This window comes from Lemur catta, chromosome 3, assembly GCF_020740605.2.
Source record: "Lemur catta isolate mLemCat1 chromosome 3, mLemCat1.pri, whole genome shotgun sequence".
NCBI lineage: Eukaryota > Metazoa > Chordata > Mammalia > Primates > Lemuridae > Lemur > Lemur catta.
Window position 1 is genome coordinate 43071311 of NC_059130.1, and position 13199 is coordinate 43084509.

The 13199-nt window shown below is 38.9% G+C and overlaps 1 protein-coding gene across 8 annotated transcripts in view; it reads right to left on the reverse strand.

The window, feature by feature from the left end:
- The window catches only part of DNM3 (dynamin 3), a 534534-nt gene that overhangs the window by 396656 nt on the left and 124679 nt on the right, over positions 1-13199 (reverse strand). For all 8 annotated transcript variants that reach the window (XM_045547356.1, XM_045547359.1, XM_045547363.1 and 5 more), the window contains exons 3-4: positions 5766-5915; positions 4413-4616 (exon numbers count right to left, since the gene is read on the reverse strand). In XM_045547356.1, coding sequence (XP_045403312.1) covers positions 4413-4616; positions 5766-5915 — 354 coding nt within the window. The remainder of the gene's footprint in view (positions 1-4412; positions 4617-5765; positions 5916-13199) is intronic.

Below are 13199 nucleotides of genomic sequence, written 5' to 3' on the forward strand. Positions count from 1 at the left end.
CCACTTCAGCTTCCCAAAGTGCTAGGATTACAGGCATGAGCCACCGTACCTGGCCTTGCTATTTGTTTTTGCATTCCAGTTTAATTCTCAGACTAAACACCCTGAAAACTACCTGAAGAGTTTGCATGGTGATCTATGTTGAGGCTTCAGCTAGTCCTGAAAATCACTGAGGCTTTGAAAGAAGAGGGTGAACTCTTGCCCAAACTAATAAGATTCACATTGTGTGTTTTTATTAGTGGTAGAAAATTAAAATAGAGAAAAGAAGGAGCTGTAGACTTAAACCAGGACCTAGTGCAACTCCAGTTTAGAATATGGTATATAGGGATATGATGTATTGGGCTGGACAAATAAGTATCTTCATGTACCTCTTGTGTCCCCATAGTCATTCTGTGAATAGGTTTAAAATATCAGATTAAAGACCTAGTTTTCCTTATATTTACAGTTTTGGTCAAAAAGCAGTGGCATCAACTTTCGCTATTTAGGAGTGTTTTGCTTAATTCCATATATTCATAAATTTCCCAAATTTCCTTCTGTTATTGATTTCTAATTTCATTCTATTATAGTTGGAGAACATACTTTCTATCATTTCAGTCCTCTTAAATTTATTGAGACTTGTTTTATGGTCTAATATATGGCATATTCTGGAGAATATTCATGTGACTTTGAAGAAAATGTATGTTCTGCAATCATGTGAGAGTTACTACTTTACATTACAATTGAATCTTCTTTTGAAAAGCCTGAGGAATGAGATACAGTCACTGCTCATTAACATTCCCTACCTGTAAAGAGAGGTAAAACATTGATTTAACATGTCATGAATATGTTAAATCATTCTTAAAGATGAACTGCAGACACTCATAGGATATATTATTAATAGTTGGCCAATTTTATTTTAGCTTATATTTCCTATAAAAGTTATCATATATACAAATAAAAGATTTTTCCATTGGTTCTTCTGCTAGATTTTAAGTCATGAGGATGTGAGGCAAGGGCAACTACAGCCGTCTTGCCACCTGTGAGGAGAGTTCATCTGAGAAAAGAACCAATTTCAAGAAAGCAGGACCGAGGTAGGACAAAAGAGGAGTCAGGGATTGGGTAGTATCATTTGCATTCCTCCATCAAGCTTCCTCTGGACTGTAATATTGTGAAATATATATTTTGTCTTCAACCCCATTTCCTAGAATACAAATCTTAAAATCCTTGGAGTCTTCAAAGCGATAAGTATTTGTTTCATACACTAAAGAGTTGACTAATGGCTGTCAGCTCCTTGGTAGCTTCAACATGGGGGCTGGTCACTAGAAAGAAAGAGGCATGACCTCCAGGAAGGGGAGAGGGGGTGAAGTTTAAATTGATCACCAATGGCCAGTGATTTAAGGAATCATGCCTACATAATGGAGCTTCCATAAAAACCCATAAAGGACTAGGTTCAGAGAGCTTCCAGACAGCTGACCACATGGAGGTTCCTAGAGGGTGGCACACCCAGGGAGGGCATGGAAGCTCTAAAACCCTTCTCACATATCACCTTATGCATCTCTCTATCCATATCCTTCGTAAATCAGTAAATGTGTTTCCCTGAGTTCTGTGAGCCACTCAAGCAAATTAATAGAACCCAAGAAAGGGGTTTAGGGGACCCTATTTATAGCCACTTGGTCAGAAGCACAGGTAAAACAACCTAGAACTTGCGATTGGCATTGGAAGTGGAGGGCAGTCTTGTAGGACTGAGCCCTGAACCAGTGTGATCTGATGTTATTCCAGTGTAGAACTGAACTGAGTTGGACAACACCCAACACCTGGTGTCTGCTGCAGAAAAGAATTGATTGCTTGCTTGCTGGTGGGGATAAATCATCACACATCTGGTGTCAAAAGCATGCCATGAGAGTATATAGTGGGAGAAACTGAGTCAGTTTTTCCACAAGGACTAAGTGTGGACTTTTCAGGAATGCGACTGTGTTGCACTCACTAGAATTCACTGATGGAAGAACTATTAATATCTCCATCACAATCAGACCACCACAGCTCAGTGTCCTGTGAGACAACAAGGCTATGGAGACTGGAATGGTTTAGCATCATTTTTTATTACTAGATTCCAATCCCAGTCCATGCTCTGGCTATTCCAAGCCACTGACACTGGAGAGGGAGCCCTGGTGTTGGTCCTCACCTAGCCGTCTGGAGACTCGACCTGCTTTGTTCCAAGCCCCAATCTCAGGGAGGTTGGAGGAAGCCAAGAAGAAGCAAACCAATCACTACTGCAGAATTCTGGAAAGGCTCAAGAAGTAGAGAGCCACATCCAGGGTGTAGGAGCTGAAAATAAGAGAATTGGCTGAAGGTTCATATAGGACACTGTTAGATTCCAAATCCTTTTCCTCATTTTACACAACCACACAGCTACCCTTCTTCAACCTCAGCAGAATACTAAAGATTTACTTTAAGAAGAGGTTGAGCCAAAGGGACTTCAGGCTCAAGAAGACCTTCAGGAATGCCACTATGAAAGCAGAGAGATCAATTAAAAGTCTACATACCCTCCTTCCTACTCCCTGCCCCACCAACTGTTGGCTTCAAGGACACTAGACATCAGGCTTACAGCAGACAAGCTCAAGAGAAAATACTCATAGAATCTAACAGCTGAGGAAGTCTCCTAACAAGATGGCCAAGTCTCAGCCCAATTACCCTATGGAAAAGTCCACTGGTCAATGAATCCTGTTCATGTACATACATCAGCTTTTTAATGCTCCACTTGTATAGAAACAAGCAGCAGAAGATCATCAAACATTTGAAAAAGGTCTATCACATCAAAGACTGCGACGAAAACACCCAGAAAACAATGGACTCAGAGACAATGTAGATTACAAAAGGAAAACCTCAAAAAGCTCTCATTAAAATCTTTAGAGAAGATATTGCACTTGTGAAACGAAAAGCAGGATGCTATTTTTTAAAATAAAAATAACTTTCACAAAATAAGAAAATGATTTTCAAACTTTTAAAATTAATTAGAAAAACAGAAGATAAAGTCTTACAAAAAGTAGAACAAAAAGACAAACAATGGATGATAGAAGAGAAAGATTAAAAAAAAGAGGATTAATTCAGTAGTTCTAACATGCTAATAATAAAAATTACAGATAAAGAGAACAAAGAAAATGGGAGAAATTAATTACCAAAAAAAAGAAAAATTCCTAGAATTAAGGAACATGCGTCTCCATATTGAAAGGACACACCACTGAATGCCCTTCCATAATTACTTTAAACAAACACACACTAAGGCCCATCACTGGGGTCTCTGAAGATAAATTGTCATTACTCAGTTCAGAGAAATTAAAAATTAAAACAGCAACATACAGGCTGGGCATGGTGGCTCACACCTGTAATCTTGGCACTCTGGGAGGCCAAGGTGGGAAGATCGCTTGAGCTCAGGAGTTCAAGACCAGCCTGAGCAAGAGCAAGATCCCATCTCTACTAAAAATAGAAAAATTAGCCAGGCACTGTGGTGCACACCTGTAGTCCCAGCTGCTCAGGATGCTGAGGCAGGAAGATCACTTGAGCCCAGGAGTTTGAGGTTGCAGTGATCTACGGTGATGGCACTGCACTCTACCCAGGGTGACAGAGTGAGACTCTGTCTCAAAAAAAAAAAAAAAAATCAACATACAAAAGGGACTTTTCTCCATTATGAAATGCCAATAACAGATAAATTCCTGCTTTTGCAATATATATTTATCTCAAATAATTATAGGGTAAACAATATCTTACATTCATTAAAAGAGCTTCCTATTTTAAAGCAACAAACAAAACCCCCAAAATTTCTTCATTGGGAGTATATTCGGGTGACTCTTATAATAATTAGAAGACTGAATTCTGCTGTACCAGAAGTTTATTTATTGACTTTTTAAAAGTCTAGGCCAGGCATGGTGGCTCATGCCTGTAATCCTAGCACTTTGGGAGGTTGAGGTAGGAGGATCACTTGAGGCAAGGAGTTAGAGATCAGCCTGGGCAACATAGCAAGATTCCATCTCTACCAAAAATTTAAAAATTAGCTGGACATGTTGGCGTGCACCTATAATCCCAGCTACTCAGGAGGCTGAGGCAGGAGGATTGCTTGCATCCAGGAGTTCAAGGTTACAGTGAGCTATGATCACACCACTGCTCTCCAGCCTGGGTGACAGAGCAAGACCTTGTCTCAATCAATCAATAAAATGAAATAAAATAGTCCATGAAGCTTAGAGATGTCTATTTTCTTAGATCTCAGTTATTCTTACATTTATTTATGTAGGTTTGAACTATATTCTCTACTTATTTTTCTTTCAGCATCTAAAATACAAAAGATTTAACAGCATTAACAAGAATTTGTGTTACCTCTAAATATACTAAAACTCTTGACATTTTAAACTAATTCCCTCTCATCTTAGGGGTCACACGCTTACCTTGAGGATCAACTTCTTTAGCTAGCTTCAGTGCATCTGAGTTTGCAAGATCAGTGTTGGCTGGGGTAACAGCCAGAATCAAACAATTCTCCCTCGTGATGAACTGCATAATCATTTCTCTGATCTGATACTCGATATCTGGTGGCTGATCTCCTACGGGCACTTTAGTTATTCCAGGCAGGTCGATAAGGGTTAGATTTAACACTGTGTGGAAAGGATAAGAGTCTTACACACACCTTCAGTGCTAAACAATAACAATAAAGAATCATCTGTCACTTAGCTCAGCTGTATACATTGTGTATCTGAACAACTCCAACCCAAGTGTGTTAGAATAAAAAGCATAGAATGCAAAATGATTTTGCTAGTTTTTTCTATTTTTATGATATGATTGTGCTATGCCAAATGATCACTTCAACATAATTTGAAAGGCACTTATTTGCATGCCTAACAGTTTTCTCCGAGAGCTGTCATATCTGTAACTAGGGAGTTATAATTAAAACACTGAACAGTAAATGCATATGCTGCCTGCCAGCCTTGTATATCATCTTAAAATGGTATAGAAATTCTCAGGGCAAGATCTGCCTTTCCCTTAAGAAGCATCATATGCTATTTATAGAAGGTTAGCCACTTAGCCTAGTAGAAAGCTGTTAGCCATTTGTGGAGCCCTGAGTTCACTGAGCAGGCTATACAAGCAGAGTCAGTGACAACATGACTCCAGTCTAATCTCTCTGTACACAAAGTGCTAGCCCCAGGTCCCCATGGGAAGTCATAATTGAGCTTATATCATTCATGGTCTGTTTCAAAAGCAACAGAGCGAGGTAGAGGATGACACAAGAAAATTTGTCCCACTAAAAATTTAGTCAGAATAGAGGCTATTTCCCATCATATATCGTGAATTGGTTACCTAATTTGTAAGTTCCTGCTGCTAGTCTGTGGGGAAAAAAATCACAGTTGATTCCTCAGGAAAAAAATAAATAGGAAAATATAGTGCTGCAAGGCAGTCAAACAGGGGAAGACTAAACCACAGTACCGTGTACCACAAAGATTTCTGCAAAGACTGAAGATATTAAAAATGCAAGTTTTCATATATACCCCTCTCGAATCCTAAAAGTTTATAATAAAAATAAAGGAAATTTTTAAATGACTAACTCGATTTTGATTTTTTTAAAGTCATCTCCTCCTGATTCTGCATAAATATTCAAAGAGCTCTTTGAACCACACCATTCATTAATGGCAGTGTCCAAACACTACCCAAGAAACTCAGCACATCTTGTATCTTCTATAAGATAATGTATTTTAATTAATGCAGTAAAAATTTTTTAGAAGAAATTGGAATTTTATTATTTTACTTACCATGTGGGGAATAGACTCGTAAATTAATGGGTATAGAGGAGATGCCTTTATTCATTCCTGTCACTCGATCTGTTTCCGCTTCAATCTCATGGCGAACTTCATCGAAATCTGTAAATTTCTTTCCTTTGCAATGTAGAAATTCAGCATATTCTACAAAAGACAAAAATAATACAATCTAAATTCATGCATTTTTGCCATAATTATAAGGAAACATGTTTCCTTAATTATAAGTCAAAGTATATAATATTGTCTCTTCAACCATCATGACAGAGCACAATAGTTACTAAGAATCATAGTTAATACTTGGAAATAGTAAACATAGTACAAATGTTGTGAATGCTAAATTTGCTAATTTCCAGATAAGCAATTAAGTACTCTAAGCATTTCTTAAAACACTTAACCTATTAAATAATTTAAAGAGAATTTTGACTGTCCAAATGATAAAACAAATAACAGCACCAGATTGTCAAAGACATTCTAGGATACCTGCGAATCTTGTTAGCGCTTCCCTTTTCAGTATCACCAGTTCACCAGGATGAAATGCTAAGACATATAACATATCCTCAGAAGGCAAGGTGAATTAGAAACAAAATTTGCTTAATTCTTTAAAAAGAAATAACATGTGGAATATGTTAGCTTAAAAACATACTATTCAAAATACTACATCAACTTGTGGAAAGACATTTTCTCAAGAAAAAAAAGATAACAGAGTATTACATCAAATACTTAGGTGTAATCCAAAAAAAAAAAATCAGTACCTAGACAGAAGGAAAAACTCTAAAATAACCACAAAAATAACAGAAAACTAATATTTTTTAAAATTTAAGTAACATACTATCAACTGTAATACTGTCAATTTCTATACCTACATCCAGAGATAACAGGTATATGAAAAACAACACAATTTAAAAGGGAAGCTAGCACAGTATTATTATATTTGAAATTTGGGTATAATTTTAACAAGGGAACAAGTCTTAACAAATATTTTAGGTTCTCTAATAGCTAGCCGAAGAATTGCTCTGCCAAACTTAGACTAAGTGTAAACATCTTGGACCAGATGCCAGCTGAGACAACTGTTAGTAGCCTTTCTACCATTCCCCACCATAAACATTTAATTTTCACCTTTGAAGATTAAATGGCAAGGCCAATAGGCAGACAGTTACAAGATGTGGTCGCCTGTCTTCAAGCAGCTTAGCATTAACTTGAAGAGCTAATGATTGTATCACAGAGGAAAAAAGCTAACACAAGCAGCATGAAATCAGTGCTGATCTACACTAAAATTATGTGAAAAGTAGAGATTGGATAAATGGCTTCAAGCTGCAGTGCCCAAAAAAAGAAGTGGGATACGAACTGAATCCTGAAGATTGGGGAGGATTTCAGTATGTGCAGGGAGGAGGAAAGGTCTTTCAGAGAATCTTAAATGCTTCAACAAATCCATGGCAGGTTGTCATCAGCCTCTGCTTGGACCCATCCACTGATGGAGAACTGAGACTTGGACCTTTCTGGGAAAAAACTCTTATTGGAAAATGTTTACATTGATATGAAACCTGCTTTTGTGTCACAGTCCATTGGTCCAACTTTTGCCCTCCAGAGCCACTCAGACAAAGTCTTGCACGTCAAAAGGCCAGGGACTAAGCTTTGTGTCAGCACCAAGCGTTCCTCTCCTTCTGGGGCCTCTCTCACCACCTTTCCTTGCTTGTCTGATCACTGCTCAGGCCTGCTGGGAGCAAAGATTCCCCACCACCACGGCTGCACAGGACTGGAAAGGTCATAGACTCCCAAAGTTGACCAAGGAGCTTCTGCTTTAATTTACCAAAGAACTGAAATGGCCTGGCTTTCAGGGTGTGAGAATGACAGTCAGACACAGACTTAATTTCTGTCTTTCCTGTCAATGTGCACGGACATGAATATTTTTCTGTCTTAGTTTCTCCATGTAATGAGATATGCCACTTTCTGAAAAACAGCAGGCTGAGTCTCCTGGCAGTTCCTTCCCTTAATGGTAGAAGTATATACAATAAGAAAGATCCAACAGGCTTCAGAAATCTTGCCTGGAGAGATCGCCACATCATTTGGCATGTTCCTTCACACATTTATCCTCACAGATGCTGTTTGTATTAGAATATAAATTCCCAGAAGATACAGCCTTCATTTTATTACCCACTCAGTGCCGAGGCCAGTACCTTGTGAATGTAAGAGTTTAAACATGAGTAGAGGACAAAACAATAATAAAAACAATGAGGAACAAAAGAAATCAGATTCCAGAAAACAAGCAAAAATTAATAATTAAAAATGAGTCAGAAATAATTTAGACGAAATTGAATTGTATTTTTTCAGCTCAATATATTTTGTGTAAAATGCACACTTGAGGACTTATGGCAATCGCAACTGTTACTGTCATAGAGTTAATAAGCTTCTAGATCAGGGACAAGATTTTCAATTGTCATTAATCAATAAATTCAAGTTAACACAAATGTGAACTCTTGTTGCCACTAGATGGCGCCTTCTTGCTTTCTCTGCAGAAAACCAATGCCCTTCCAGAAGGTTGTAAAATCAATGAAATTTTCATATGTGGTTTAAATTAGCTCCTGGACTCCTGAAAAGGCCTTTATCTTGGAATTGGGAGATTATAATCATGCAGGACCATCTCAAACCCTTGTGTCTTTTTAAGGATAGGGTTTCACAGGCAGATTCAGGGATGCCGGTAGTCATTTATTTATCTGACTAATATTTATTAAGCTCCTACTACTTGCCAAGCACTGTTTTAGAAACTGGGATACAGTCAAAGGGAAAAAATAAGTCTCTAGACTCACAAAGCTTAAATTCTAAGGAGGTGAAGGAAAACAGTAAACAGTGTGCACGTGCCAGATGCTAAGTGCCACAGAGAAAATAAAACAGTAGGGGGATACTAAATGCTTTGGGGGCAGAAAGTTGCTTGTTCATTCTACAGAGAAGGCTTCTCTGATATGATAAAGTGACATTGAACAAAGACTCAAGAAAGGGAGGGAGCAAGCCATACTGGACGCAAGGGCGTTGGGCAGAGTGCCCGAGTAGACGTGCGCTCAGCCTAAGAAGAGGGCAGTCCATGCAGCTGGAGTGCTGGGCATGCAGGGGACAGAGGGAGGAAGAGAGGCCAGAGCTGTGGACAGACCTGGATCTGGAGGGCCTGTGGGCCATATTAAGGACCTTAATCTTTACTCTGAGTGAGATGATAGACCATTTGAAGGGTTTTGAGTAGAAGGCAAATGTGATGTGACCTAGCTTTGAAACAACTATGGCTGCTGTGTTGGGGACAGGCAATGGGGAGTGAGGAGGAAGCGTGAGATCAGAACAATCCAGGTTAGAGATGATGGGGCTTGGACCAAGGTGGCAACAGTCGGGTAGTGAGAAGGGGTTGAACTCTAATAAAAAAACCGACAGTATCTACTGATGGATTAAAGCTGGGTAGGAGAAAGATAGGCATCAAGGATAACTTCAAGGAGTTTGACCTCAGCAAGCAGAAGGATTTTGAAATAGAAAAGACTGAAGGGAAGAGGCAGGGATGGGATGGGATGGGGGTTGGGCATCAGGAGTTTGGTTTGGGACCTTTTAAGCCTGTGTTACCCATTACACGCCACCGGAATGGAGAAACAAAACCACTGCTAAGGTTGAGGATCACACGGCTGGAGGAGACACAATTCACATTCACAGTCTTCTCATAGGTTTGTCTGTTTACTTTGAAAATTTTCCTGAAGATGGCAGTCAAGTGCTTGAGGAAAAAGAGCAGCTTTTCCTAATTAGCTCAAGAATGCCTTTGGGGCTAAGATACATGAGAAGGAAGCAGTTCAATCAAGCTAGAGATGCATATTTGGGATTCACTAAAGTCAGATGAGTGATGAGATCACTAAGTGAGAAGGCTAGATAGGGAAGAGGTCAGAGCACTGGGCCCTGGGGTTTCCAAAGTTCAGGAATCAGGAGATGAAGACTGAAAAGGCAGGAGAAAAACCAAGAGATCTTCCACTCCATCAAATCCTGCTAACATGTCAAGGAACATGAGGACTAAGAATGGAGCACAGAATTTAGCAACTTGAGAGTCCTTCGGGAGGTTGACAAGAGCTGTTACAGTGGAGAGGGGTGAAAGCCTGTTTGGAAGAGGTTTAAAGGAGAAGAGAGGAAGTAGAGGCTGATTATAGATGATTCTTTTAAGGAGTTTTGTTGTAAAGGAGAGGAAATAAGCGAGAGGGCAGCTGGAGAGGGCTGTGAAGTCAAGCGAGAGTTTCGTAAAGATGGCAAGTGAATGGCCTGCTCACAGGCTAATGCTAGCAGTCCGGTATTGAGGGCAAGGTGATGCAGAAGCAAGAAGGGACAATGCTGAAGCCATGTCTTAGGCAAGAGGCAGTGGGAGGCCAAAAAGAAGGAAAGAAAGATGCCAGTCAGTACATCCATAGCAACAGGAAGGAGGCAGAACAATGAGTACAGAGGAGATGAATAGGTAGAACTGATGGTGGTGGGAGTGTGTGAGATTCATCCAGTGGCCGTGGGGATTTAGCATATTTATCTGAAGTCATTTTATATCGTATATATATATTCACTGGTTAAACCATATAACTACTATTACTTCTTTCACAAAATACATCTCTCTCTCTCTCTCTCTCTCTCTCTCTCACACACACACACACACACACACACATAGCCATACAGTGATTCTAAATGATGACCTAAAAGCTAAGAGTAACCATAGCAGGGATACCAACTTGGGTCTAATCTATGTTCATCCCTAGGGGTCAGACCTGCCCAGCACATCAGGAAAATTGATAGGGCAGGAACCACAACATAATTTTTTCAGTGGGACCCAAAGAGACTCCTGGGAAAGAATTCATCCTACAGGATGGAAAATTCAGGCAAAACCAGCTGACCTGAGTTGTCAGGAAGGGGCTGTCTATAACCCCTCCTCTACCTAGCTCCAGAGACTCACGGGTCTGTGTCCCCTTGTCTCTAACTAGATTGATCATTGTCAGATCACACATCCCTCTTTCCTGTTAGAAAAACATGGCAACCATAACTATTCTACAATTCATAGCTACAAGATTATACTCACCAGTAAGGTGAGTTCCACTAGCAACAGGTAAGCCAGCCCTGTTACAGGATGCCTGCCCCGCAGCAAGCAGACCATAAATAGGTAGACAGCAGAGGTGGCACAAATATTTTTGCACAGTTGACCACAATTGCCATTAAGGGGGATCACTGATCAGCTTATATCCTTACACAATTCCTAAATAAAACTTTGTTAGCAGGGCAGGGTTGAAAAAAATCACAGCTTGACTCCCCGCTATTCAAAAACACAAACAGATGGAAATCTTGGGAAAAACTATTACAAAACTAATGCATCACTTACTATACTTACCTCTAAAAAGAATGTTCACATGAGTTTGTGGATAAAGGAAATTCTAATATTTAAGCCAAATTGTATAGAACAAGCTGTCCTAGCTGATCAATAGCTAGACTTTTTAAGAGCTGGTAAATGTGTGTCTTCTGAGACTTTTATGCCATGAGAAACTATTATAATATGTCTGTAGGTTCAAATAATCTCATCTTATGGTTTTGAGATATATTCTTGCTCACAGAAAGGTACAATTTCCAGGGCCATGAGCTCTCTTGACATGTTCTCAGTGTTCCTTTCATTGTAAATGCTTGGTAATGGGCATACGAAATAGTCTCTTTCTCAAACAATTCCAGGCTTCAGCCCAGCATCAATCTGAATAGACAGTGTATTAAATTTCCCAGCCACAAGCTCATATAAAGGATGCAGGCTATGTGTGTATAACCATTGAAACCCTCATGATGCATCTACAAAATTCTATTTTGCAGCAGTATAGCCTGTCTTACTGAAATTCATGTTTTGGTTTCTAATAAAACTCCTATGGTTTTAGTTTCACAAAATAAAACTAGTTTTAAATATTTTTCCTGCTTTCTCAGTGTTAAAAATATCCTACATTTGAATCAAAGGTTAAGATACATTTTTATATCAAAGAATAATTAGGGAGAAAAGGGGAGAATATTCAAAAAATCACAGCCATAACTATTTTATTTTTATTTCCCTGTAAAACATTTTAGCACTGTCATTTCTACTGGTCATGAAAAACAAATTATGCTAGGTTAAACAACTGACAAATTGTTTGGGGAAGGATGAGATAGTTTATGCCTGGGCAACGTTCCAATCATCTGTGAAAAGCACAGCATGACCGTAAGAATTTAAATATTTCCAATATGCCCCTTACATGGGGAAAAATATGCGCATGTTTCAATTAATCAAGGTTTAGTAGAAAGAAATAATTATGGAGCACTAGCATGTCACCTTGTCCATCTTTATTCTAAGAACTGGTGTCCTCAGTATTTTAGCTGGAGTCTTATTTCTGAAGTCTGTTAACAGCGATGTTTTGTGAGCACAGGGCTCCAGTGAAAATAGAGTACATGGGTCACGTAAACAAGGGACAGTTTTCAGTGCAACTAGCTGAATTCACTGGCTATAAAGAACATTTATGGATGACTGTATTTAAAAATGTATTTCCTCCAAGGCAGAGGCTACATTTTATTTTTCTGTGTTTCCCTAATGCCTATCATGTTGAGAGTAAAGAACATGTGTAGATTTCTTCCTTCTACAAAGCAGTCTACTTTGTACATACAGTTGAGTAATGCCAGTTTTAAAAAACAATGCTTCCAGTAAATACTCCACGTTCTCACTCATACATGGAAGCTAAAAAAGCTCATCTCACAGAAGTAGAGGATAGAATAGTGGTTATCAGCAAAGGAGAAGTGAAGGGTGTATAGGAAGAGGTTGGTTAACAGATACAAAATTACCTCTAGACAGGAAAAGTAAACTCCAGTGTTCTATAACACTGTAGGGTGACTATAATTAACAATAATTTATTATACATTTTCAAATAGCTAGAAGAAAGAATTTTGAATATTCCCAACACTGAGAAATGACAAATGTTTGAGGTGATGGATACGCTAATTGCAGAGCTTTGCTCATTACACATAGTATACATGTACTGAAATATCATACTGTACCCCATGAATATGTATACTTATTATGTATCAATTAAAAATAATAACCAAAAAATGCTTTCATCAAGGCTTAAAGTCATTCCAAATTGAAGGCAAATCATAGAATTGTGCCTTAAATGAATTATAAATTCATTTATAAATATGAATTATATAGGACCCAGATATAAAGCAGAACTCAATTGTGTTGCTAAGGTAAACAAGTCTAGCAATCAGGAAAAAAAGGAAACCTAAGGAAGCAAACAATTAACGTCAGGGAGTGCAGCAGTGGCTGAAAGGCAGAGGTCTCAGTAGGAGGGTTAAGAACAATGGAGTGGGGCAAGAGTAAGGAGGACCAAGATTTCATAGCAGATAAAAGGCTGGTGCTGTGCAGGTATCAGAGACCAGACACGG